Genomic DNA, 27384 nt, shown 5'->3' on the forward strand with positions numbered 1-27384 from the left:
TTTCAGGACAGCCAGGGCTATACAGAGAAACCCTGTCTTGAAGAGAGAGAGAGAGAGAGAGAGAGAGAGAGAGAGAGAGAGAGAGAGAGTGTGTGTGTGTGTGTGTGTGTGTGTGTGTGTATGTGTGTGTGTTAGCATGGAATCTTCCATGGATTGTAGTTGATATACCCAGTGACACTCCATTGGAGAAAATGGAAATTCATGAATTCTTTCGTAGTTTTTAACATTAATACTATAAAATCCATATTAAATGATACTAACACAGAGAGCAGCCAACCCTGCCTAGATCGAACAGCTGTCAGCTGATGGGTCAAAGAGGAAGGGAACAGAAGGTTCTAAGAACCTCAAAAGCGCCCTGCAGGATTCTATTCAGTGCACACTAATAGATATTAACTACATAGGATGTAGGGCTGGAGAGATGGCTCAGTGGTTAAGAGCACTGACTGCTCTTCCAGAGGTCCCGAGTTCAATTCCCAGCAACCACATGGTGGCTCACAGCCATCCGTAATAAGCTGACTTCTAACAAAAACTATGTAAGATCTGGAGCTAGCATTTTGAATTCCAGTTTCAGTTCTCTCCTTCAAACCTTGTGGAGAAGTTACTAAGTGTTTCTAGTCCTCAGTGTATTCACTGTAAGTAATAATAAAGATTATTAAGTTTTCATTTCAACCAGATGGGGTTCAGCACTGAGGCAGGAAAGTAGACATGAGTGGGTTATGATTTATGATAACCCAGCACTATCGACAACTGAGTTGCATCTTCTGAGAGCCGCCTCCCGGTCTTCTTCTCCCTCTGTGTTTATGTGGCCTTTCCTCTCTGCTTCTGCACCCCCTTCTGTAGTGATCTCAGTTATACAAGATTAGGGCCCCAATGACCTTATTTGAATGTAATTATCTCCTCCGAGGCTGTACCCCCAAGTGCAGACACATGTTTTTATAACCTACACATCTAAAATCAATGACATGATGGTTAATCTTCATTGTTCACTTGACTGGGTTTAGAATCACCTAGGAGACACACCTCTGGGTCTCTCGGTGAGGGCTTTTCCAGGGATGTTTAGTAGAGAAAGGAAGACTAACCTAGACTATGAGCCCCAGTCACATGTTCCCACCACGCGGAGCCGCTGCCTTTGTGGCTTCCCTGCCATAATGTGCCATCATCCCAATCTGTGAGCCAAAGGTGAGCACTTCTTTAACTTACCCGTCGATGGGTATTTGGTCACAGCGATGAGAAAAATGACTAATACCGATGATAGTCTACACATGACAATGCACATGATAATCGCCCAGTTAAGCCCAAATGCTCTTGGAAGGAATTATCTGTACAGCTCCAGTGTACTCATATACATGAAATAAATAAATATTAAAAAAGAAAAGCTTTTTTGTAATGATATTCTGAATCTGCATCTTCATACACTGCATTTGGGTGGCAAATCTTGAGTTTTGCATTTGTGTTTGTTTGTTTGTTTGTTTGGGAGGTTTCTGTTGTTCCATATTTTATTCCCTTTCTTGGCTTTGTTGAAGAAACTGGTTTATTTCTCCTTTGGATTGTAGATTTGGCTGATCTTATTCTTAGGGTTTTGTTTAATGTCCTTCTGTCTCCCGTATTTCCTGTAACTCAACAATGGCATCTGGGGAGAGAGATGCATTCAAGGTGTGTTTATTAATTGCCTCTGTCATTTGTAATGCATTTTACACTTCATACAGGAGACGTGGATGAGACACACGGAACAAATTTTGAAGTTCCATCTCCTGGAGTTTTTGACAACCTTTTCTTTTTTTCTCCTTAAGGTACTGGTTGTACATTCGCAAGGAAGGTCCCATGAAGGGAGGATCTGGGGCTATAAATTAACTTTGCTTCTCTCCAGCTTTTGGGGAAGAGCCATATTTATTATTACATTACACAAACGCAGAGAAAGCTCTTGGCAAGGGCTGACTTGTTTTTGGTTCCTTAAAGTTAAAGTAATTGCTTTACTCTTTTGGAAGAGCACTTAGCTTTCATAGAAAAGGTCTTAACATTTTAGTTGGCATGGGTACTTTAAGTTTTACCCTTTTTTTGCAGAGCGTTCCGGACTCCATGTGATGCATGGTGGCCAGTGGCCCCTTTCCTATACCAGGAATAGCATGCCCATTAAGAAGGAGCTGCCCCTGGCTGCTGAGTGTGTGTCTTCTCCCATGCCGGCTGCTGTGGGAGTCGCTGTGGGTCACTGTGGAGGACGTAGAAAAGCATCCCTCAGGGTCCTGGGATAGGTTTCAGGACCCTCTGTGTCTGATTGTCCATTAGAACTATTAAGCAGATAATTTGGGAGCTATGTCCATGTCCCAGCCTCGGGAAATGGTGAACATATCACTTCACATGGAAAAGGGGACTTTGCAGATGTGATTGGTGTGAGTGTAGCTAGAGATGGGGAAGAGCTTTGGTGTGAATGTGTCCCTTATGTTTATATTTAAACATTATTGAAATAAATAAGTATTGAAAATTTAATCCATGCAAGAGTAATGAAAAGTGGGATGAGAAGAGGTGATTTTTTTGTGGGCTCGATGCTATTATCATGGGACTGAGCCATCTTAGGGCTGGTTGCTGATAAAATGATGACTTTGATTCATTCATTCATTCTGTCTGCCTGTCCTTTTTTTTTTTTTTTTGAGACAGATTCCATGTTGATCCTGAACATGGTATCTATTGCCTCAGCGTCTCATGTGCTAGGATAACATCTATCAACCACCATTTCTGGCTCTAAAATAATCTCTTTGGGGAAGGGCATGTGCCAGGATAAAGCCCACTGGTTTGATTATAGCATTCTAGCACTAAGCTACACTCCAGCCCTTCCCGCCCCCTTCCTTCCCATTGGCTCCTTATTGTTGGATCATGCAGTCTCCAGAGCTATGAGAAACAAACCTTTCCTCTTTAGAGATTATCAGCCTCGGGTATTCTATCATAGCATCACTGGGCCAAGAAAAGAGGTAATACTGAATTATCTACAGAGATCGAAGCGAGTCACAAGTCATTAAAAGCAGAGAACCTTCCCTGGATTCACAGTAGGCTGATGTCAACAGCAGGGAAAGTGCTATCAATAGATCTAAATATTGAAAATGGGGGTCATGAGCCAAATAAGCATTGCGAGCTGTTCCTAAAAGATAGAAAAAAGAAGAGGTGGGGCTGTGCCTGGGGTCTGTAGAGAAGACTATACATTTGCTGGCCCTTTGATTTTAGACTATAAGCCCACGCCTAGCTCTTGACCTCTAGAATTGTATAGTAACGTGTGTTATTTTTAAAGGGGTTTTGCTGTGGGATATTTGATCACACTGCGAACCCCCAGATGATCTTATTTACCGGAAAAACGTGTTTCTAATTGTGATGTGGCTCAGCCTTAGCACACTCCTTTAACCTAAGAGCTTTCTGTTGATTGTAAACAGGATTAATAAGGTCAACCAAAGGTCAAGAAGCAGAACAAGCAACCAGTTGACAGGGAGTGATCATAGGAAAAAAAAAACCATAGAGAGTAGGAGGGAATCAGAAGGATGGATAGAGAGGCTCACAGGAAGTAGAAGGGAGGGACATTCAGTTTGAAGGGTTTTTTGAGCCAGTGTGCAGAAGGAGGGGTTGCGTCTCCTTTCGGGATGTCGACTGAAGAGGAAGGTCAGCTGGGTGCTTTCTCTGTCTCTAGGAGCTTGCAGGCTCTCACCCTAGCAAGTCTTTATTGGTAAGATCGAATGTTTTGAGATTTCGTTAAAAACATCAGAGTTTTGGTATGTTGTTGCCGGAGACTGACGGGAAGCAGAATCCATATATCACGACATATGGGAGATGTGTCGAATGACACGGAGGAACCAGCCTCTGACTCAGGTTGCCTTCACTTCCAGGTAGTGGTTGAGCTTGGGAAATTTGAAAGGAAGAAGTTTAAAAACTCCAACGTGCAAGATGGACACAGAGGTGTGGAGGGTGAGCCTAAACACCTGAAGCCGTTTCCTGAAAAGGAAGCACTGGCCTTGGCTGGGAGGACCAAGGTGGATGCTGGTAGCTACCCCATCGTGCTGTGGTGGTCCCCCCTGACTGGAGAGACTGGCAGGCTCGGCCAGTGTGGGGCAGATGCTTGCTTCTTTACTATCAACAGGACCTTCCAGCATCATCCGATGACCAAGGCCTTCCTCTTCTACGGTGAGTTGGACTTCCCATCTTCCTTTCATGTGCTAATGTCTGTTCAAAGCCTACTGCTCATCTCCTGACAGGGCAGGGCTCTCCTTGATCACGCGTTGGTACACCTGATTTCTTTAGGCCTTCTGTAGAAGGCCTGAGGTATTTAGCAGCTATCAAACAACCCTGGCCAACTGTGCTGGTGTGAAAGGGAATGGCCCTTCTATAGACTCATCTGTTTGAATGACTGGTCTCTGGTTGATGGACTATTTAGGAAGGATTAGGAGATAAGGCCTTGTTAGAGAAGGCATGTCATTGGGGGTAGGCTTTGAGAGTTGAAAAACCTGTGCCAGGCCCAGCCTCCTCTGCTGCCTGCAGAGCAGGATATAAGCTCTTAGCAATTAGCACCTGGCTCCGTGTCTGCCTGTGTGCCACCAGCTCCTCGCCATGATGATCATGCACTAACCCTCTGAAACCGTAATAATCTCCCAATCAAATGCTGCCTTTTTAAGCTGCCTTGGTCATGGTGTGTCTTCACAGCAATAGAATAGCAACTAGGACACTAGCATAGGCTTGGTTAGTTGGGCTGCTCAGTGTTTTTACAGGTAAGTGTAGTGTTCGCTGAATCTGGTCCTTAGACTTTGGTATTGTTGACATGAGTTCAGATATCATTGGTGATGGAGGCAGGAATTTTGGGACATCCTGACAGATGTCTAGTTGGACATGTTAGATTAATCAAAATGAAAAGAAATGACCGGGGAGAGAGCTAAGTCATTAACATGGTGTCTTAGTTCTTTTTCTGTCACTGTGAAGAGGCACCGTGAAAGAGGCAACTTATAAAAGAAAGTTCACAGTTCCAGAAGAATCCATGACCACTATTGTGGGGAGAATGCCAGACAGGCAGGCATGGCATGGGATCCAGGTGTGAGTGTGTGTTTGTGTGTGCTTGTGTATAAGTATGTGTGCATGTGTGAGTGTATGTGCATGTACGGCATATGTGTGTGTGTGTGTGTGTGTGTGCATGTGTCTAATTGTGGCACTGGAAAGGCAGACTTGAGACTAGGGTAGAATTGAGCCCTTCTCAGTGTTCTCTCAGGTTGAGGGAGTTTGTATGTCCCACCGAATCAGGTTTATAGAGCAGTGGGCATGAGTGTCATGGTGTAATAAGCCAGAGAAATCTACAGCACGCACACACGCGCACACACACAGACGCACACAACCACATCTTTGGGATGGGATTCGGTTTACTTTTGTTTCAGGTATTCCTTCAGTCGGTGTGTACAGTCTGAAGATGACCTGACAGAGTATTTCCAGTGTGTCTGTATTTTGACTGTCACACAAGATCAGAGAGGAGATTTTCCCACTTGTTAACATGTTGGAAGTCAGAAAGGTCTGACTTGGGAGCGTATTTGGATCTTGGATTTTTGGATTAAGGATGCTCAACGTGTATTTAAAAATGCAGATCTGGCTCTTTGCTTCCTCGACACACGTGGGGCAGAGTAAGGTCTGCTCTTTCAGGGCCGGGCTGTAGCTTGCTTTGTCCTGAGAGCAGATGACAAAACCAGAACCGCCCAGAGAGCTTCTTCTGAGCATCGTCTCATTGCAGTCACACTGAAGGTATGCTATAGGTACGATATAATATAGGTATGATGCTATATTTATAAAGCGCTTCTGAAATCTAAATTGTTCTGAATAGAGAAGCCCATGTTGTACAGGTGTGGATGAAGGACGTGATCCACTAATTGTGTCATGCTTTGATGTGAAGCAAAATTAAATATTGAGTTTAATTTCTTTCTTTCTTTCTTTTGGGGCTTTTTGAGTCAGAATTCCATGATGTGGCCCAGGCTGGGCCAAATCCACCCCTCCCTGCTTCAGCTCCTTGCCTGTTGGAATTTTAGGCATATATCAAACATCAAAGCACTGGGATTAACTGCCCTTAATTTTAACAGCACTGTGGTAGGTTTCCAAGGTTGAGATACAAAACATCATAACTAGAAGTGAGCAGAAGAAAATGATTCTGGTGTGTGTGTGTGTGTGTGTGTGTGTGTATGTGTGTGCGTGTGCGTGTGCGTGTGTGCTTGTGTGTTGGACACACATTGTTATTCAGGGATACAGGATTGATGTGCATTTATTGCATTAAAGCTTTAAAATGATTATAATATAGTGACTGATGAAATCGTCTTTGGGTGTTGGCTTGGCAGTGGCTAATAAACATAAAATCATATCAAATAACCCTCTAGTAGTAGGTGCATATCTTTGTGAATTCTCATATAGGTACCCTGTTGTTTGTGATAGTTTTGTCTTAAGCAAAGCTTTAAAAATAACTCAGTTATTTTTAAGCTTTTTTGTTTGTTTGTTTGTTTTGTTTTTTTCTTGAACAGGGTTTCTCTGTGTAGCCCTGGCTGTCCTAGAACTCACTCTGTAGACCAGGTTGGCCTCAAACTCAAAAACCCACCTGCCTCTACCTCCCAAGTGCTGGGATTAAAGGCATGCGCCACCACTACCTGGCTATTGAAGCTACTTTTTAAGCATAAAGTTAAATGATAGATGCTATATTGACACAGCGGAATACTATACAGTGGTAAACATGCAGAAACTAGAATTGTAGGCAAACAACTTAAACCTCAACCAAGGTACAGATAGGAAGTGAATATATGAGTATATGTGTATGTGTGTTTATGTTGCATGTGTATATGCATATTTATGTAGATAAAGAGGTACATGTATGTGTATGTATGCATGTGTGTATGTGCACATGTAGCGGGTAGACGTCAACCTTGGATGTCATTTCTCAGGAGCCATCTCCCTTGAGTCTTGTGACAAGGTCTTCCACTGGGACCCAGGGCTCACCAATTAGGCTAAGCTGGCTGGGCAGTGAGCCTGAATCTATTTGTCTCTGCCTCCCTCGTGCTGGTATTACAAGTATTTGCCACCATATCTACCTTTTTATGTGGGTGCTGCGGATTGGATTCAGGCCCTCTTGCTTATGGGGTAGCACTTTATTGATTGAGCCATCTCTTCAGCTCCCAAGTTGAGTCTTTATTTATTTGTACTGCGGATTGAACCCAGGGCCCTGTGTATGCTCAGTGAGTGCTTGATCACTAAACTTTGTCCCAGCCTACAATTTGTAAGACATACAAAATAATACTGTATATTGCGGATGCTCTTAGGAATATCTAGTAGACATTTAAAAAAGCATACCAGTGGCTTCTGCCCCAGAGAAACAAGTTGGACACCTGCGCGCGCGCGCACACACACACACACACACACACACACACACACACACACGCACACACACTCGCACACACTCGCACACTGTGTATAGTGTGCTTTTACCTCATTCGTCTGCCTCAGCTAATATATAGAATTTTCTTGTTCTTAATGGCTAAAATTCAGAAATGATTGTTTTGTTGGGTGATTTTTTCCTTCTATCATGGTAGGAACTCAAATAGCTGGGCTTTTGGAAGCTCGTAAAACAGGACTCTGCTTGGTGACTCTCCAGGACTCAATATCTCTCTGCCCCACACTTAATTCTGTAGTCATGCTAGGGACCATGTTTTTCTCAGAGGTGGCTTCACCGTCATCCAGCTTCCTGGTGTGTTATGAGTATGCCTCAGCTGTGACCTGCCATACTGTAGGACCTCTTACTGCCACCACTCTCATTGACAACCAAATGCTAAGTGTTTGCCATTTTTGTTAATGTGCCATTCAAGGCTCCCCGGGTCTATTTCAGCCTCCTGTGCTCAATCCATTGATTCTGTCAGCTAAAGCTCATGTGTAAAGGTGAGAACGGGATCTTGGATATGCATCACAAATGTTCCTGGATTGGCATCGTGATTAATTCAGTCTCTGTATCCTAAAGGGCTTGTTTGTCTGTCTCTTGTCAGAGTAATCTAGTGTACAGCCTGTATTTAGTTGGCAGTGTAGATGAACAATGGTTTCTGATATAACCCAGCATATGCAAGGCTGGTTGACCCATGAGCTGTTAGAGCAGTGGTTCTCAACCTGTGGGTTGTGATCCCTTTGGGAGTGCAGCAGATCTTTTCTCAGCAGTTGTATAAGACCTTTCTGCATATCACACACTTGCATTATGATTCATAACACTAGCAAAATTTAAGTAGTAATGAAAACAATTTTATGGTTGGGGCTCACCAGAGTATGAGGAACTATATTAAAGGGTCATATAGCATTAGGGTAATTGAGAACTACTGAGTTAGAGGAATGTCCATAGATCTTGGGGGGTTATGAGGCAGGAAGGAATATTGAAAAAGTGTGTTCTGAGGCTTCCTTCATGAAGTACGAGAGGGGCAGGGGGTGGCTCAGAGGTAGAGCAGGTGTTTTGTCTATGTGAGGCCGTCTGTACTCAGCAAGAGAAACAACAAACCCAGATAACATAGGAGAAAATTCAAGTCACCCTTGAGGGAAAATATAGTTGGGTTGTGTTAGGATCTGTTACCATGGCAGATGGAGGAAGAAAATCCAGGGTCTGAGCTATGTAACCAAGAGTCTAGGTAAGGAAGAAATGAGGATCGAAGGGTACCCTGGGACCGAGCAAGGATGCTGGCCTAAGATTTTTATATCCAGTAGGAGGATGGGGCAGGAGAAGTTACTGAAAGCTGAAGACCCTCTGTAAAGAGTCGGTGAAGAGGAAGAGACAGAAAACCCTCAGCTAAGGTCAGTGGATGTAGTTCAGTGGCAGAACACTTGCCTCGTATACACAATTCGTAGCTGTTCAAAAGCCAAGTCAAGGACAACCCTTATAAACTGCCCCTGGCTCTTTTCCCTCAGGGGAAGTTTCTCCTTGAATGCCCATCGACCATCTGTCAAGCACAATGCTGATTGTGCATAGTAGAGAGGATGTTAGTAGGGTAACCATGGTCTTGATTTTGTATTGGGCATCACTTCTTCCCTAGTAGTGTGTGACGTCACAGATAGGGCCTCCCCAGCCTGTACACCTAGCATTGTCCTTTAGTATGCCTGGCATTCAAAAAACACTCAGACTTGGAGTCGTGAAGGATGTCTTCCTTAGGGTTTCATTGCTGTGAAGAGACACCATGGCCACTGCAAATCTTTTAAAGGACGACATTTAATTGTTCCTCACAGGTTCAGAGGTTCAGCCCATTATCCTTATGGTAGGAAGCATGGCAGCATCTAAACACGCGTGATGCTGGAGAGTTCCACTTCTTGTTCTGAAGGTGGCCAGGAGGAGACTGCCCTCCAGGAAGCTAGGAGGAAGATCTCGGTACCCACCCCCACAGTGACACACTTCCTTCAATGAGGCCACACCCACTTCAACAAGGCCACTCCTCCTAATAGTGCCACTGCCTGGGCCAAGCAAATTCAAACCACCACCGCAGAGGACTAGGGTTCGCCTTGCAAAGTTTAACCAAGGGCACAGTCCTTTCTGTATTACAGTGATGATCAAGGGGTATGTTGTTATCGAATTGCGAGGTTGGGTGTGTCTGCATGAGTGTGTTGGGGAGAGTGCACATGCAACCTTCCCACTTCTCACCTCCTTGCGTTCTTTCTCGGGAAAGGGCTTGCCACGTATCTATCCCAGGCTGGCCTCAAACTTGAGATCCTCCCTCCTCACCTGCCCAGTGATGAGATCCTATTTTTCCAAATGTCTGTCTTCAACATATTTTTCTGTCTGAGGGTTCTGAAGTCTTCTAAGTGGGTCACTTATGCTGTAGTGGGACTTGGTTGCATAAGAGGTAGTAAAAGAAAAGGCAGAAAGAAAAAAAAAAAAAAAGAAGACCAAGATAGGAACAGCTGACCCCTCAAAAGGGAAAAGGAAGTCAGCCAGGTTATGCCACCAGGTTGGATTTTGTCACCTTTGACCCAATTTTTTTTTCTTTTCTTCCTAGAGGTGATTACGTAACATAAGCATATTCAGGTGGTAATAAAGGCTCCAGCTAAAGAAATATAATGAGCACTTCTGTCTGTCTCAAGCCACTTGAGGAATGCAAAGAATTAGCTGCATTGACAATTGTCTGAAAGAAAAATTAGGCAGTCACAAGTGAATAGTTTTTAATCCCAAATCTATAGTTACTGGACAGTCGTCTTAGAAATGGCTAAGCGATTTTTAGAACAAAGCTGAAGTTTTAAACGGCTCTCTGGAAAAGAGACCCCCCAAAAGGGTGGTTGGGGTTCCATCCTGGGAATGAGGTCGCAGGATAGGCACCTGTTCTATTCGCAGTGCATTCCTCTTCCACACGAGACAGATTTCTGCCCGGGTGACATTTCTCAGAGAGGTGTTCTTTCTAGACTGTTCTCAGGTGGGGGATTTCCAGGTCAGATGGGCCTATGGGTATGCCTGAGAGGCATTAGCTTGCTGGTTAATGGCTGTAGGAGTGCCTAGCCCACTGTGGGCAGCACCATTCCCTGGGCAGGGAATACTGGATTATACAAAAATCTCACCAGTGAGCCAGTAAGCAGTTTATCCATGGTTTCTGCTTCACATTCCTGCTTGAGTTCTGGCCCCGACATCCCTCAACAATGGCCTGTAACTCGTAAGTTCTTCCCTAAGTTCCTTTTGGTCAGAGTGACTTTTATTATTGCTTTTTTTAAAAAAAAAATCACAGCAATAGAAATCAAACTGGAATTCTCTAAGGGTAACAGGAGTTTGACGAACCTTCTGGGGTTTGAGTTAGAAAAGGCAGCCGAGCTGTTAATGTCTAGTTTGTAAACTACCACTTAATTATTCTTTCAGTATGCTAGCCTAATCTCAATTAAGATCTGCAGCTGCAGCCCAAATATCCGGTTGTTTTCCTAATAAAACCCTCTTAAGAATTATGCAAAGGAACCCTTGCTTATCTGCATGATCTGTCTGTCTGAAATAGGAATTGTCATGTCTCGAAGGGGTAGTGACTGCTCTCTGGCACGTGGCAGGAAGGTTGGGGATGGGGGGGGGACACTGATGTCCCAAGCCCTGCCTGATTAAACCCGAGTTTCATCCTTCAAGGCCCGTACAGATATTAACTTGGTTTAAATAGAAATGTAATCCACAAAGCCATTTTGTTTTCAGAATTAGCTCTGCACAAAAGCGGTAACAAAAATTTATGAACAAATTAACAGCCCACTGGCTCTTTTTTGCTTTGTAAAGATAGCTTTTAGGAAAAGTGTGACGTGTAAAAAATTGGTTATTTCCTTGCAGCTAAGAAACTTCTTTCCGTCCATACAAAAAGACTGTCCGTTAATGTTGAATTTTAATCTGTCACTTTAAAAAAAATCACAATCGTGTGATACATAGCACTGTTATAAAGGTGATGGCTAGGAGTTCGCTAGCCTTCCCTCTGACTAAGGTTTTGCTCTAAGATTGGTTTGATCTGGCATTTTTACACCTAGTGGACGGGAACTCTTGAGAGAAACTGGTCTCCGAAAGTACATTTCCTTCCCTCCGAATGTTGAGCGCCGTGAGTGAATCTGGCAGTATCTTTCCACACGGTGCCTTTCCCTCCGGCTTCCTCTGTTTCCTTGCTTTGCTGTATGTCCAAAGGTATCTCAAGCTGATTTGACAAGACCGTTGCTAAGCCTTACAGGTCATGGGCAATGCTGCTTATAACCCTTCCCCCCCCAACCGCCCCAGCAGTGAGTGGAATGAGATGTTCCCCCCCCCCCACTGTATACCCTTTCCATTTTCTTCCTCACTCAGTACTGTCCACACATAAATGTCATAATTGAGGGTCAGAATCCTTTTCTTCTGGGGCACGTGGAAGGCACAATGAACACTTTATGTCATTTATGGTGCCCAGGGGTCCTTTACAGAGTCCCGAGTTTAGACAGAGGAATGCTATATTGACAACAAATTGCATGAATTCAGGTGCAGTGTCCTCAACCGAGCACATTGGGTCGATAACTCAACACCAACCACGTTCCCTTTAATTTATACAATCACACATTCCTGGGAAATTCGAAATAAAACTAGTCACATATAAAATATTTTTCTTAGGTGTAAGTAAATTTACACAATGTAGTATTTTTAATCATAGTGACCTGATGTGATGAATTTTCATGTGGTATTTTTAAAACAATCTTTCTGTCTGTCTGTCTGTCTTGATAACAAGGTGAGTGCAGCAGTGTCCCTTTCTCAGCTGACGATTTGCTCCTGATACGGTAGAATGTGAGGGGTTAACTTAGAGATCATAGATTTGAACTTATTTCACAGAATGCAGTCAGTAAGGTCAGTCTCATGAGCACCCTGAAGTACCGCATACTCACCGGGGACCAGGCCGAATCTTAATCCGGACTCCACTTCCAGGTGCACCCAAGACCTCATTCTCATCTTCACTCGCCCATGGCGGGAGTCCAGAGATTTAGTTCCCACTAAAAAAAAAAGCGAAGACCACTGCTATACAGTGTGTGTCGTCTTTCTCTTGTAAACATGACCGCCATCCAGGGCGTGGTGGCGCACGCCTTTGATCCCAGCAGTTGGGAGGCAGAGACAGACGGATCTCTGAGTTCGAGACCAGCCCGGTGTCTAGAGTGACAGGCAGGGCCAGGTCTACCCAGAGAAACCCTTTCTTGAAAAATAACAACAACAACAAGAAAAACAAAGAGAATGAAAAAGAAAACACAACTTCTAGTTCCTTTTCCCATGGCCAAAGTTGCACAAAGGTATGTCAGAGCCGCCTCTTTCTCCTCAGCACAGTCTCTCCTAATTTTCAGCTCTGCGCACTGGCTCTTGCCCATTTTCACGGACTCCCCTGGGTACCATAACTTCTTCCCTGGCCAGTGCCTGCTCCCAGCATGCTCTAGTGGCCCTGCGTGCAGCTGCCTGCCTCTTCTGCTGCTCCGCTCCCCGTTTCGCAGCCTCTAACCGCCCCGCTTTTCTTCCTGCTCTTGTCATTACCATGCTACCTGCTATCGGAGACCACACTGCTGCTTCCACCTCTGGAATGTTCCTTCTACTCCCTAATCCTCGTTGGCCCACTCATCCTTCAGTGTCAGCCCTGTATCTACCCTAGGAGACCTCCTCGAACCTGCCGACCAGATCTAGCCTGCCCTTAAAACATCTCACAAGTCCTCTGAGTTCTGATGTAGCACTTACCGTGTGACTGATCACTGCATGCCTTTCTTACTGTGTCGTGAGCGTCACACAAGTAAGGGCTTTTCCTCATTTTGCTTCCTATTGTAATTCTAGTACTCCCCCCCCCCCCCCGCCAAAGTAATCATTGGGTTTTGTGCCAAGAGTAAGCTGTTCCACGTGGTGACAAGAGGGGGCAGCAGAGAGCTGCCAGAGTAGAAGTCTCAGTGAGGTTTGCAAACCAGGCTTGCCCAGCTGTTTAATTAGGAACAGACTAGGAGAGCGAGAAACGTCGATTTGGAAACCGAGAGGCCAGAGAACAATCTGTTAAGAAGAAAAATGGGGTGAGAGTGAGAAGGTTCTAGCAGGAGTTCTGGAGAGGAGGCTGGTGAGGTTTTTTTGAGCATGTCTTAGCCTCTGGCTGGGTGTCCTCATTCAGGGCGGTCCTTCCCAGGGCTGGAAAGGATCCTGCCCCAGTCAGTACCCAGGGAAGCCTTGCTGCAGACAGGCTAGTCCATGAGGATGGAAGCCACTTTGTTCTGGTCAGCAGCTTCTTTCCTCTGGGAGCTCACAGTACGTAGAGAGCGGCAATTCTGTCCCTCCACTCGACTTGGGACTCACAGGCTGGACTTTGAGAGGCGAGGAAGAAGGGAAAGGGTAGGAAGTGACATTTCCAAAGTGCCCTGTGTCATAGACACAACATAGTCTGCCTGATAAGATCACCCTTTAACTCATTTGAAAGGTGGACGTATTGTGCTCTGCGGGTTACAGTTGTGTCAGTCATTCATCAGGCGGCTAATCTGAATTTTAACCTTAGCCTCATGGTTTACAATCTGTCTTTCTGATATGTACTCAGAAGACATGGAGATTCCCCCCCCCCCACACAGTTTTTTAAACGTCTCCTTGTGTTCTCTTTTTACTCCTGTGTCACACGAGGACTAACATTTTTATGAGAGGGGTGGAGGGTTCAGCTTGGTGTGCTTGAAGGCTCTGGATTCCATCCCCAGCACCACACACAGAAAAGCTGCGCTAGAAACTGCTACCCCAATTATGTGTGTGTTGGTTTCTGGGAAGTGATAATGAGTTTTAGGTTGATGTCCACGCTCTGTGTGGCTGGCCCGTGAAGGGAAATCTGTCACGACCGTTCTCTTGATTTTTATATGGAAGCAAACAAAATTTTGGGAGGCTTTCTTGGTCAGAGTGGATGCCAGTGTAGAGAAGGGAGTTATTATTGGCTCACAGCTCAGGGACCAGCTTTAGAATTTTTCCAAGTTTCTGTGAGGTCCACTGGAGTTAGTCCCCTCAGGAGAGCTTGCTCTTACCTCCACCATCCATACCCCCTCCCTCTATTGCCTTCACTGTCTCCATGTCACCATGGTCTCCACTGCAGGCACTGTGCCCGCTAAACCCACTGTGGACACTGCACCCACTGCCTCCCCTGTGCCCACTGACTCCACTACACCCACTGTACCCCCTTGTACCCAACTGCACCTACTGTACCCACTGCTCTCTGCACCCACTGTACCCACTTTACCCTCTGCACCTACTGCACCCACTGCACCCTCTGTACCCACTGTGCCCCCTGCACCCACTGTCTTCACTGCCCTCACTGCCCCCACTGCCCCCACTGTCCCTCCTGCCCTGCAGTACCCAGTGCCCTCACTGCGTCCCCAGTACCCACTGCACATATTGCGCTATAGGCTTTGGCTTGCTATGCCTGAGTACCCCAGCCCAGGTCCCTGACTTCATGGTCCACAGAGCCTGTGTGGCTAGGAGGTCTGTGGCCTGGGATGGAAGAGCATCATCTCAAGAGCCAGAAAGCCAGTAGATCGAGGGCAGTGCCCGGCACTGTCCCTGTGGCCTAGCAGCTGAGAACTGAGCACGAGCGAGGAGAGATGTGCGACTTTATCAAGTACTAAATCGTGCTGAGGAATTTCACAGACGCTAGTGGTAAAAGCTGTCGATAACACCGTATCTGGCCTTTGCACCAGTGTGGCCTGTTACTATTGACCCTGTCCATTTTCACCGGCAGGAACGAGTTGTCTGTGACCCCGCTCCCCTTGTCACCCGCAGGGATAGTACCTGTGTTGTCTTGCTTTTACTAGGTAGATTCGGTCAAGCAGTTAGTAACGGTGACAGCACAGCTTCTTCAGATGCCTGCAGATGTCAGTATAGCCGTGGAAGTGGCTGCTGCCATGGGCACCTACGGCTCTCTGCGCGCATGCCCCGAGTCATGTTAAGTTTCTTTCCTACTCTGCTTTTAGTTTGGAAAACACCTGTAGATTCACAAGGAGCTGAGAATGGCGAAAGGGCTCTGCTCTCTAACTGAAGGAGTATTTGCTGGGGACTTAGAACACAGTTCTTTCCCAATTTACCTTTAACTAGTTTTCAGGATGCTTTAGTGAAACATTTTAGAAGAGATCAGAGTGAAGACAAACTGTCAAAGAAATTGTTCTAGCCAAATTCTGGGACCTAGAATTAGGAGATGGAGCATGTCAAGATGATGGAGGGTAAGTGAGCTTCATGTACAAATTTCAGGGTGTTTTCCCAGGAGTCGACGCTAGAGGGCAGTATGCATGGGTTAACGCTGGTCAGGGAGCAAGCTGTGGATTTCTATTCTAGTTACGTTTGAAAGTTCATGCGCCACTCTTTAAAGCTTCATTTTATCACACAAAGGAATTAAAAAGTGTTAGTTATATGCTACCAGAAGTATTTTAGGATGAAGAATTTTGATAATTCTATCTAGTTAATATTTAGATCTAATGTTCAAAGTCAAACTTTATTTTTTTAACCTTTATCTAAACAATTTATTTACTCTAAAGGGCAACACAGACAGAATGCCATATAAACACTATGGAAGTGGTGCAGGATGGAGATGCTGGCCAACTTTGGATCTGAGGCTCATAAGCAACAGCCCAGGTTTCTGTAAAGGGTGAGGGTAGGGAAGGAGAGGCAGTGTGGTTCTGTCATACAGCCGGCTGGAGGCCAGAGCTCTGAACAGTGGGAAGCGTGACTGCATTCCAGCGCGAAACTAGCTCCTAGGGGCTTACCAAGCACAAAAGTTTATCACTTTACAGCACTTGAAATACTGATATCACTATTAAAATAAAAGCAAGTTTTATTTAATAATCAAAAACACAAAAGACTGAATATGCCAGTGGCAGAAATGGAAAATTGCGCCTGCTCAGTAAATTGTGTAGGCCTCTGCTTGAGGTGGGTCTTGAGTATTTGGTTCACTCAGAAGTTCTGGTATTCCTAATAGGATCTGTTTGATTGTGATAGTTGGCCCCCAGTCCTTGTCTTCCTTCAGGACGGACAGGCATACTGTGCCAGAAGGATGCACGTTTGGATGAAACAGTGGTGGCTCAAATGTACATTTTAGTGGTGAGGATGTAGAGTCATCTTTGAAAAGCCTACATAGCTTGAACAAGCCTCCTTCCCACAGAGTCCCCTTCTTGCCAGGGATAGCGCACTCCCAGTTCATCAGGTTCATCGTACCATCAGGGTTCTTTGTTGGGATAGCCACAAAGCCAAAAGGGTGGTCCTTCCTCCAAGGTTTCCTTTCCTGTACAAGTCTGCTGAGGGCCATCTCGGTCATATTCAAAGTCCCGACAGGACGGGTACTGTGAACCTTCCGCGCGCCCCCTGGTGGTCATCCTGGTGCCTGAACCATCTTTTCTCTCCTCTTTTTTTTTCTTTCTTTTTCTTTTCCTTTTTCTTTTCCTTTTCCTTTTCCTTTTCCTTTTCCTTTTCCTTTTCCTTTTTCTTTTTCTTTTTCTTTTTCTTTTTCTTTTTCTTTTTCTTTTTCTTTTTCTTTTTCTTTTTCTTTTTCTTTTNTTCCTTTTTCTTTTTCTTTTTCTTTTTCTTTTTCTTTTTCTTTTTCTTTTTCTTTTTCTTTTTCTTTTTCTTTTTCTTTTTCTTTTTCTTTTTCTTTTTTCTGGCACGTGATGGAGGCCTTCCGGGGGCCAGTTGCAGTCAACAAGGGCTTCTTGGGAAATTGGACTAAGGAGCTGGTGCACCGGGGACTCCCAGTGTTCATCTGTCAGTGTCTCCGTCCATCTACTCTCCACTACCTCCTTATTTCATTCAAACTTTTTCTTTTTTAAAAAATAAGACAAGCAAACAAACAAAAAAAACCCAAAAAACTGTTCCTAGTGTGGTGGCCCTTGCCCATACTCCCAGAACTCAGGAGGCTGAAACATCAGGATTGTGATGCAATTCAAGGCAACGTAGGAAGGAAGGCTCTGTCTCTGGAACAATAAAAATAAAAATGGTAGTTCTTTCCCTCTATAATTACTTACCCCAAAGCTGTCCTCTGGAATTTATGCTTGTGTGTCTTCTCTCTTTCGCCTTTCCCTCCTTGGTTTTTAGACAAGATCTCATATACTCAGGCTACCTCAGAGTCTCTGTATGACTGAGGATGGTCTTGAACCTGGGATCCCTTTCCGTCTCCCAAATGCTAGGACTGTAGTTGTGTGCCACCATTGCTGCTCATCCCCCTCCCTCCTCCTCCTCCTCTTTGGATGGAAGTGTGGTCCAAGAGCTTCCTTAGGGTTGGTTATACAATCGAAAGTGAGAGGCTATTTGTAGGAGCATGGCTATCTTACAGGACTACACTATACTACACGACAGGAGCAAATGGCTTCCTTTCCCTCTGCAACTTTTAACCTCCAGTACTCTTCAGGGAAGATTGGCACCTTAGGAACCCCCTCATCTAGGCTACGGCCGATAAGAAGTTGGGGAAGCCTTGGACCTTTTTATTCTCTTCTCTGTCCATGACAGGATGCCATTTAAAACCCACCTGGGAATCCATCCCATATTCAGTCACCAAACCCAGACACTATTGTGGATGCCAAGAAGTGCATGCTGACAGGAGCCTGATATGGCTGTCTCCTGAGAGGCTCAGCCCGAGCCTGACAGATAGAGAGGCAGATGCTCACAGCCAAGCATTGGACTGAGCACGGGATCCCCCATGGGGTCCCCAAGGGAGGAGTTAGAGAAAGGACTGAAGGAGCTGAAGGGGTTTGCAACCCCATAGGAAGAACAATATCAACTAACCAGACACCCCAGAGGGTCCAGGGACTAAACCACCAACCAAATAGTACACATGGAGGGACCCATGGCTCCAGATACATATGGTGTTGTTGGGCATCAATGAGAGGAGAGGCCATTGGTCCTGTGAAGGATCAGTGCCCCAGTTTAGGGGAATTCGAGGACAGGGAGGTGGGAGTTGGGTGGGTGGGTGGGGGAACATCCCCTAGAAGCAGGGGAAGTAGGGAAAGGATAGGGAGTTTCCAGAGGTGGGGAAGGGAACCGGGAAAGGGATAACATTTGAAATGTAAAGAAAGAAAATATTCAATTAAAAAAAATCAATTACTACATTTACCCACTCAGACATCTTGCTTGCCCTGACAGAGGTGGATGGGCTTCATGTTGTGCAGGTCTTCTGCTGGTAAACTCAGCTGCTGTGAGTTCAATAGTGCAGTGGCCATGTGATTCCGGTAAGATCCACACCCCCCAGAATCAAGCTCTCACATTCCTTCTGCCTCCTCTTGCTTGGTGTCCCCCAAGATGTGGAGGGGCCGTCTCGTTTAGGGCTGAGCATCCAACCAGTTCTTGTTCTCCTTCCTTTCTGCAGGAGAAACTTTCTCGAGGGAAGCGGACAACGGCAGTGATCTGTGGATGTCAATACTGATAGTTAGAAGGCACGTCATGCTCGCTTAGATCATCAACAGCCATAAAGCCTTCCTGCTAGGCATACGCTAGCCTTCCCAGCATGGGCTTCCGACCAGGTTTTATAGGACCAGATGTGTGGAATTTCCTCTTGAGGAGGGAATCTGAAAGTATTTGGTTACCCCCCATAAGTTATTTGCTGTGGTCGGACCGGCGGGAATATCTTGTCTGGTTGGTCAGTAGTGTAACATGGAGCCTTCACAGCTGAGTAGGAATGTACGGAGAGAGCTCTCCCTTAGCAGCCTGCCTACCTTCTGTCAGGATGAGGGCTACCCAGCAGGGGGAAACGTTCCCACCCACTTGATTTCTCTAGGTCCTGCTGAGAGCGATACATCACCACTTCTAAGTAATACATTTGTTCTTTTATAATTGATCCAATTTGATTTTGGTTTATGTTTGTGTGCATACATGTGGTGGGTGCATTTGGCTGCAGGTGCCTGCTGAGGCTAAAGGAGGGCACTGGGGCCTCTGTAGAGGGAATTACAAGTTTCCTGACAACGGTGGCTGGGAACTGAACTTGGGTCCTCGGCAGGGTGGGGTGGGGTGGGGGAAGCAGCAAGCCCTCTAAACCACAGTCACCTTGCTAGCCTCTTCTCCTATATAGAGGACTGTTGATTTTATATTCTAAAAAGACCCCTTAATTATTATTGTGCATGGAGTATATGCAAGGACGTTCGTGTGGCATGGTGCATGGGAGGAGCTCTGAGGACAGCGAGGTAGAGTTGATTTTTTCCCCTCCCATCTTCATGTCAGTCCCGGGAATCAAACTCATGTCCTTAGGCTGTGCAGCAAGTAGAGTCATCTCACAGGCCCTGTTAGCCTCGTTTTTTTTTTTTTTTAAAGATTTATTTATTTATTATATGTAAGTACACTGTAGCTGTCTTCAGACACTCCAGAAGAGGGCATCAGATCTTGTTACGGATGGTTGTGAGCCACCATATGGTTGCTGGGATTTGAACTCCAGACCTTTGGAAGAGCACTCGGTGCTCTTACCCGCTGAGCCATCTCGCCAGCCCGTTAGCCTCGTTTTTTAAGTCGTTTCCCCAGACACATATATTTCTCTACCTCAGACCTAATATAGTTACATTGTATCACATCAGAAATCGATTATAATATAATGTCATAATTCAGCTTTTCCTCATGGCATATTTCACTTGAGAGGCGGAGTGGATAGAGTGAAAAATCTCTCCCCCTTCTCACCCTCAGTCTTCTGTTAGGGGTTGATTACTCCCAAATTGCCTTCTCCCTCACTTTACTGTGAATACATCCCAGGGCTTCATTCACCAGCATTGTTTACATCACTGTCACCATGGTTACATGTCACATTGCTTAATTTAGAGCCAATAACTCCATTTCTTTTTTCCCCTGCCTTTTTACTTTTATTTTGTATATCTTATCTTGAACTAAAATTTTAAAGGTTCTGAAATGTTAATTATTTACCATTAATTTTGTGTTCCGCTAGACAGATCAAGCATCCATAATTATCTATAAATGTTTTAAATGAATAAAATTGAAGTAAATGGTCCCCCATTACAGTAACTTATAAATTTGACTTTCTTGTAGGGGACATTTGTTCTATTTTTTTTTTTTTTTTAAATGCTGCTGAATATTCTAGAATATCCTCATTTTGGACTTTCAGGTAAACTGGGTCTCTGTTTTTTGCTGATTTATGATGGAGTTCCTAGTTGCTTACGGACTGTGTTTTGTTTCCCCTTGAGTAGCCATAGCCCATGTCCTAGGACAGATGTGCAGGGAACGAGGAGTTGAGGCTGGGACTGAAGGCATTGCTTCTCTGTCGCTTAGAACTGACCGAGCTTCTGGTTCTTCTGCCTTACCTGACCCTTGTCACTAGAAAGTTACACGGGGCAGTTTTGCTACAGCACGCCAGGTAGTTAGCTGATCCCATGTGAGTTATTATCCCATGATCTGTCTTTGGAAGAAACGTAAGATGCATTCTAACTAAAAACTGTTGGTGTCTAGAATTGGGTTGATTCTTAGATCGGATCAGTTCTCTGTGTGTCTGGAAATGTCTTGATTCTCCTTGAATAAGATTTAGAGAACTTGAGCTGACATATCTGGATATGGGGCTTTTCCTTCTTCAGAATAGGTGCTGAGCAAACCTTGTAGTCTAGATATGTGTTTCATTCCTGCAAGTGTGTGTTGTGCTGTTTTCTTAATGGCGTCTTCTTCTCTGATTGCAACTTTAGAAGCTTTTATGAACAAGATACTGAAATTTCCAATCCTCCTTATCTTTAATTTTTCTTTTCCATTACTTTGTCATGTTTCTTTTTGGTGACTTTTTTTTTTTTTTTTTAAAGATTGTTTATTTTATGTATGTGGATGCTCTGTCTGCATGTACACCCGCATGCCAGAAGAGGGCATCCAGATTATATTACAGATGGTTGTGAGCCACCATGTGGTTGCTGGGAATTGAACTCAGGACAGGGCAGCCAGTGCTCTTAACCACTGAGCCAGCTCTCCAGCCCCATCATTTTGTATTGCTGTGAGTTTTTACTCCACTGCTTTATGGTCCTGGTGGAACACACACACACACACACACACACACACACACACACACACACACACACACACGTGCACCTGCCCAGGGTGCGTGAATCTTTGGATTCATGAATGAAAGACATGCACATATTAGCTTATATTTAAAGTGCCTTGGCTACCTCAAAGTCTGGGCACTCGGAAGCCTTACTCTGCTTCCCCAAACCCACTTGAGGAAATACCCGAAGCCTCACATGGCTGGTTGGCTTTATCTCCTGCCGCTCCTGGGTCTTGTCCTTCTACCCAGAGTCCTTGTGATTCTCCCATTCCTCTCTGCATCCTATCCGTGCAACTCTTAAGTATCCTGACCTGTGCCCAGCCATTGGCCATTGACATCTTTATTAATCAGTCAAAAACCAACTGGGGACAAGGACCTTCAGCATCTGGACACGCAGATTTCCGATTGAATCAAAGCATTAGAACCAATCCCCAACATTTTTGTTCCAATTCCTTTTCTCAACATGTACTCATTTGTGTGTGCACACATAGGCATCTGCTAGTGTCCTAAGCACACGTGTGCAGGTCGGAGTACAACTTGTGGGAGTCTCCTTTCTCCGTATGGGTCCTGGGGCTGACCCAGGCTATCAGCTTTGGTCTTTGGCAGAACTGTCTTATTAGCCCCTGTTTAAACTTTCATGGGGAGTTCTGTTTTATCTTCAACTCTCTTGTCACAGTCTAGAACATTTTCTTACAACGCTTCTAATTTCATTTGTTTCTTTTAGCGTTTTTGTTGAGTGGTTACAGTCATGCAGCATCTCAGCGGTAAGCTCTTAATACTTAAAATTTTTTTCTTTTTCAGTTCCTTTTTTTTTTCCCTCTGTCTGCTTTTCCTTTCAGGTGGGCTTTTGGGGAATCTGACTGAACTTGATTTCCTCCCAGGGGATTATTAAGTATTAACTGTGGTGTGTGGCTCATTTTTATTGAACCACTCAGTTTCTGAAGGAAAGCACCTCCCCCCCCCACCCCCAACAATTAACCTGACTTCCCAAATTCTGGGACCTCGGGGTGATAGGGGTAGTTTCTGGGCCTTCAATCCCTGAGCTTGGCTTGACCCTCCTGTTTTTAGTTCTCTATCTCACTCTGCCCTTTATCGTGCCACGTGCAACCAAGACTGCAGATTTTCATTTCAAAACTAGAGGGAATCCTGTTCACTCTGGATTGGAGCACACGGGCCGCCTGCTGAGTGATGTTTGCCTTATCTGTAATTAGACTTTTTTGTCAGTCCCAATCTCTTTACTCCTAACCCCATCCTGAACGGGCTCTCTGTTAGGGTGTGGACCTGCAGTTTTCATTATCTTGTAGAACCACCCCCCTTCCTCCATGTCACCTTCTTCCTTGCATCCGGCATCTGTATCTTTCGAACTGTGCGTTTCGATCCCTCACCTGATTTAGTGATATTTTTTCCTCCAGTTTTGTATTGCAGGATTCTGTTTTCTCCATTTCAGTGGTGGTTTGGGGATGGGGAAAGAGCTGGCTTGAGTTTAACCAGGAGACTGGCAGTGTGTAACCCAGGGAGCTGAGCCCAGTATGTTCCCTTGTCCTGCCTGCAAGCCACTTAACCTTGTGGCATTTAAAACACACACACACACACACACACACACACACACACACACACACTTACACACAAACCCACACCTGTGGAAATAAACAATATATTCATTTAGGAATAAAAAAAAGAAGAATATGGCTAAGGTACAAGAGTTTAAATTATTTGATTTTGGTTGATAATTTCAAAGCTTCGTGCTTTTGAAAGAAAGATACTCCCATTATTAGAATCGTCGGTGCTCTTCCAAAGTACATTGGTCTACCATGTGTGGCTACTTGGAGGTGGAGGAGCCTTTAACATATGCCCAATGGGAGGTTTTAGATTATTGGGGCACATGCCACATCTGGGGTTAAGGGGGCTACAACCCCTCCCTTTCTGTTTCTTTCTATCAAATTCTTCTGTTTAGGTTTGTTTGATTTTCTTTCTTTATTGATAAGCAGGGAGAGTTGAACCCAAGACCTTGCACATACATGTTAAAGACTCAGCTGTTTCAGCTCATTTTAGATCTTGAAATGTACTTGCATTGTATGTGTTGAAATCTGCTTGCTCTTTCGATGGGATATTATGGCACTGTACATTAATATATGCATACCACACCATCATCATCATAATTGCCACCACCACCATCATCACCATCACCACCACCACCATCATCACCATCACCATCGAATTGCTCACCTAATCTCTTGCTGACTGAGTTAGTGGACGATGGCACTGATTAGATAGAGTCACGTGACCACAGGAATGGAAGAGGGAGACAACTGTTCTCCAGGGATAGCAGGGTGTCTTAGTTTGGGCTGCTATCACAAAACCCCACAGCCCGAGCGCTTGTGGAACACTTCTCACAGTCCCTGAGCTGGAAAGCACAAGATCAAGGCGAGGGAAGCCCACGCTGGGTAAGGTCCTCTTCCTGGCTGGTAGATGACCTGTTTCCTTGCCGTGTCCACACTTGGCGTAGAGAATGAGAGTACGGTGTCTCTGGGAGGGACACAGTTGAAAGCAGGTGTAAACAAATGAAAAGATTTATCATGCTGTCGTACACCTAGGAAGTGACTCTTCTTCTCTAATCCACGGAGCCCTTTTCTCATTTAAACACAGCCTTAAGATGGAGAAGCAGAGATGTGACAATGGCTAGGAAAGGTTCAGGTACAGAATACATCTTTCAAGTATCAGGGCAGGCTTTGCACTATGGTTCTGCTCAGACCCAAGTACCACTCACGGAGCAGCCAAGCGGATTAGCTCCCTAGGCTGTGTCTCCACCGGGAGGCTGTGGCCTGTGGGTGTCAGAGGACCCAGCTCTTGCCTTCTGCGGTACGTCTCCGTATTTCGAGAGTGAATGGATCAGAAGCAGGTGCAGCCAGTGTGCAGCGCCTTCCCTCTCAATTCCTCCAGCCTTCTCAGTGCTTCACCGATGACTTACTCGGAATTCTCAACGTCGTCTCGCTTTCATTTTCTTTGGCCTCGTCTCTAATGTCTTTGAAGACAAGTTGAGGCTTCTCGTTCAAAAAAAACTGACTCGGTAATGGCCGGCTTCAAAGGGGCCGAGTTTCATGACTGTTGCGGATTTTACAGCCCCAGTTCTTGAGACAGAAGAAAGTGGAAGTGTGTGTTCAGTAAGGACGGGGTTTAACCTTATCCGATTGTTTCTTAGTCAGCGTTCCTGAGCTAACCTGTCAAATGCCTTCTTTTACTGCATGGTGCCCGAGACTTGATTCTTGGTCTCCAGGCTGTGAATCAGAACTCAGGAACCAGCAGATTCATGTGCACCGCGAGCAGCCATCGTGAGGGTTTGAGCCGCCGGGCTTTCCGATGTCACCTGGTGACACTCGCCATGCTTTGTTTACAGCTGGTCGGATGATGGTGATGTTCTAAGTCACACCCTCTTGGTTCATCATGCAACTCAATCCCAAATGAATATTCGACAGTATAGAGTTCGTTTCGAGATTATAGGTGCACACAACCGCGTCTGACGTTTATGATCTTGTTAACGGTAGGTTTTCCTCTTTCAGGCAGAGCCATTTAATAAAGTGAAATCACCACACTCTTTACCTTTACCTGCCAGGAAGCAGGTTTATAATATGTAAAAATAGGATTCCGTAGTTCATCTTGGCCCAGGTCTAGCTGTGCTGTAGATGAGAATGGCCTCAGGGTTCTCTGCCTCCTGCTCCTTCTGACTCTGTGTGATTCTATCTTCATTTTCTCACCCTGGATCAGCGCATGTGGTACTTTTCTCATAACGTCACCTGCCCGTTCTAAATCCTCTTAATTCCTTTTGTGCAGACGCAGTGATCTCTCCGTAGTGCCGTTATTTTCCCAAGCGCTAGCCGCGAGGTGCTGCGGGAGGATTCGTTTTCACCATTTGGCGTCCAAATGACCCAGCCCATAACACCCAGCGGCTGGCCACTGTACATTATTGGGCAGAGGGGACCAGCGGTATGGTAGGAAATATGAGCACGGTGGCTGTTAGGGGTGGTCATCAGGATCAGGCTGCTGGCCCCAAGGATCTGGCTTGGGCACACGGCACTGTGTTGGACCCCTTCGAGACAGTTCAGCTCTCAGGTTGCAGAGGGTCAAATTGGCTCTGATGTTTTACTGGGCCGGTAAATCTCTACTGTGTACTAGACTTTGTTACATACCATTGGATGGAAGAGGCCATCCAACAATTCTCCATTTCCCAGGTGGGAAATAATTCAGGGAAGATGTTTGGCTCTATGGGCGCAGCTCGAAGAGCCGCTTTGTCGGCTAACGGGAACCGGCAAGACTTTTGGCACATAGAAATGTATGTGCACACACCCATACGCTCCCAAGCCTTAGCCCTTGCCAAATATGTATCAAGTGAGATACTTCTGGCAGTTTTACTTGAGACCTTTTCAGTGCAAGTTTACAGAAGGGTCCTTCCGGGCCATTTTAAGGCTTGGGTTGCTTTCCTCTTCCACCGTTACCATTGGCAGACAGCACCTCCGCTCCTGTGGTTGCTGCATGCTATCTGTGGCTGTAGAGCAACGAGGCGGATTTCATCAGTTCCAGCCTCACGCGCCGGCTATGTGCCGGGCGTGCCAGTCCTCTGGGGTGAGTTAGAATCACAGCCTCAGGGTGGGCACGTGAGCACGCTCAAACCCAGATGTTCAAAGGCCGAATCTGTACACTGAAGGTCATCTGTAACTTCTTTCCGTTTAACCTTGAAAGTGAAAAATCTTATCTAGCTCCTTAAAACACAGCACAAAACATTGTTACTGTTAAAAGTGCCCTCTCCGGGGAGAACCTGTCGAGATCCTACCCAGAGATTAGGCACATGACCCCCCAGTTGAGGGATGGGGCCACCCACCCATCTCCAAAATTTTAACCCAGAATTGCTCCTGTTTAAAGGAAATACAGGGGCAAAGAGTAGAGCAGAGACTGAAGGAAAGGCCATCCAGAGACTGCCTCACCTGGGGATCCATCCTACATGCAGACACCAAACCCAGACACTATTGCTGATGCCAAGGAGTGCTTGCTGACAGGAGCCTGATACAGCTGTCTCCTGAGAGGCTCTGCCAGACCCTGACCAATACAGATGCAGATGATCACAGCCAACCATAGGACTGAGCACAGGGACCCCTATGGAGAAGTTAGAGCCATAGGACTGAGCACAGGGACCCCTATGGAGGAGTTAGAGGAAGGACTGGAGGAGCTGAAGGGGCCTTATCTGCTATCAATGGGAGGGAAGGTCCTTGGTTCTGTGAAGGCTTGTTGCCCCAGTGTAGAGGAATGCTAGGGCGGGTGGTGAGACAGAAGTGGGTAGGTGGGTGGGGGAACACCCTCATAGAAGCAGGGTAAGGGGGAATGGAATAGAGGGAATACAAAAGGGGAAACCCAGAAGGGAGATAACACTTGAAATGTAAATAAATAAAATATCCAATAAAATAAAATGCCCTACGCCCTCACTGTGCCACAGCCAGGCTCCTTCTGTGACCTGGTATCCCGTGCCTTAGTTTTCCCCATTTCTCTCTCCACCCACTCGATTCTCCCCAGCCCACTGGGCTCCTTGGAACATCTCTGAGATTAAAAGTTTCTGCCTGTGAGTGAGCTCTTTCTGGCTTAGGGCTGGCTCATGTCATTTGGCGAAAAGGAGCTGTGGTTGCACTTAGATGCTACAGATGACGTCACCCTCTGCGCAGGCAGACTGCTTCTGTTCCTCGGGGGTTGTGACTAGGGCTGCAATAGGCCTGGAAGTGTAGGTGTCCTCTTAGCACACTGATTTCATCTTCATCTCCTTTAGGGTATGCATCTGGTGGAGGGATCGCTGGATCCCATGGTAGCTGCGATTTTATTTTATTTGAAACGACTTGTTTTTATACATGGTCTTGCTGTGTGGCCCAGGCTGGCTTCAAACTCATGATACCCCCCCCCC

The 27384-nt window shown here is 45.6% G+C and overlaps 1 protein-coding gene across 1 annotated transcript in view; it reads left to right on the plus strand.

The window, feature by feature from the left end:
- Fut10 (fucosyltransferase 10) overlaps positions 1–27384 on the plus strand; it is a 68089-nt gene that overhangs the window by 9503 nt on the left and 31202 nt on the right. Inside the window, exon 3 of the mRNA XM_021219500.2 lies at positions 3864–4158. Within this exon, the coding sequence (XP_021075159.1) occupies positions 3864–4158 (295 nt within the window). The remainder of the gene's footprint in view (positions 1–3863; positions 4159–27384) is intronic.

This window comes from Mus pahari, chromosome 19 (assembly GCF_900095145.1).
Source record: "Mus pahari chromosome 19, PAHARI_EIJ_v1.1, whole genome shotgun sequence".
Lineage (NCBI taxonomy): Eukaryota > Metazoa > Chordata > Mammalia > Rodentia > Muridae > Mus > Mus pahari.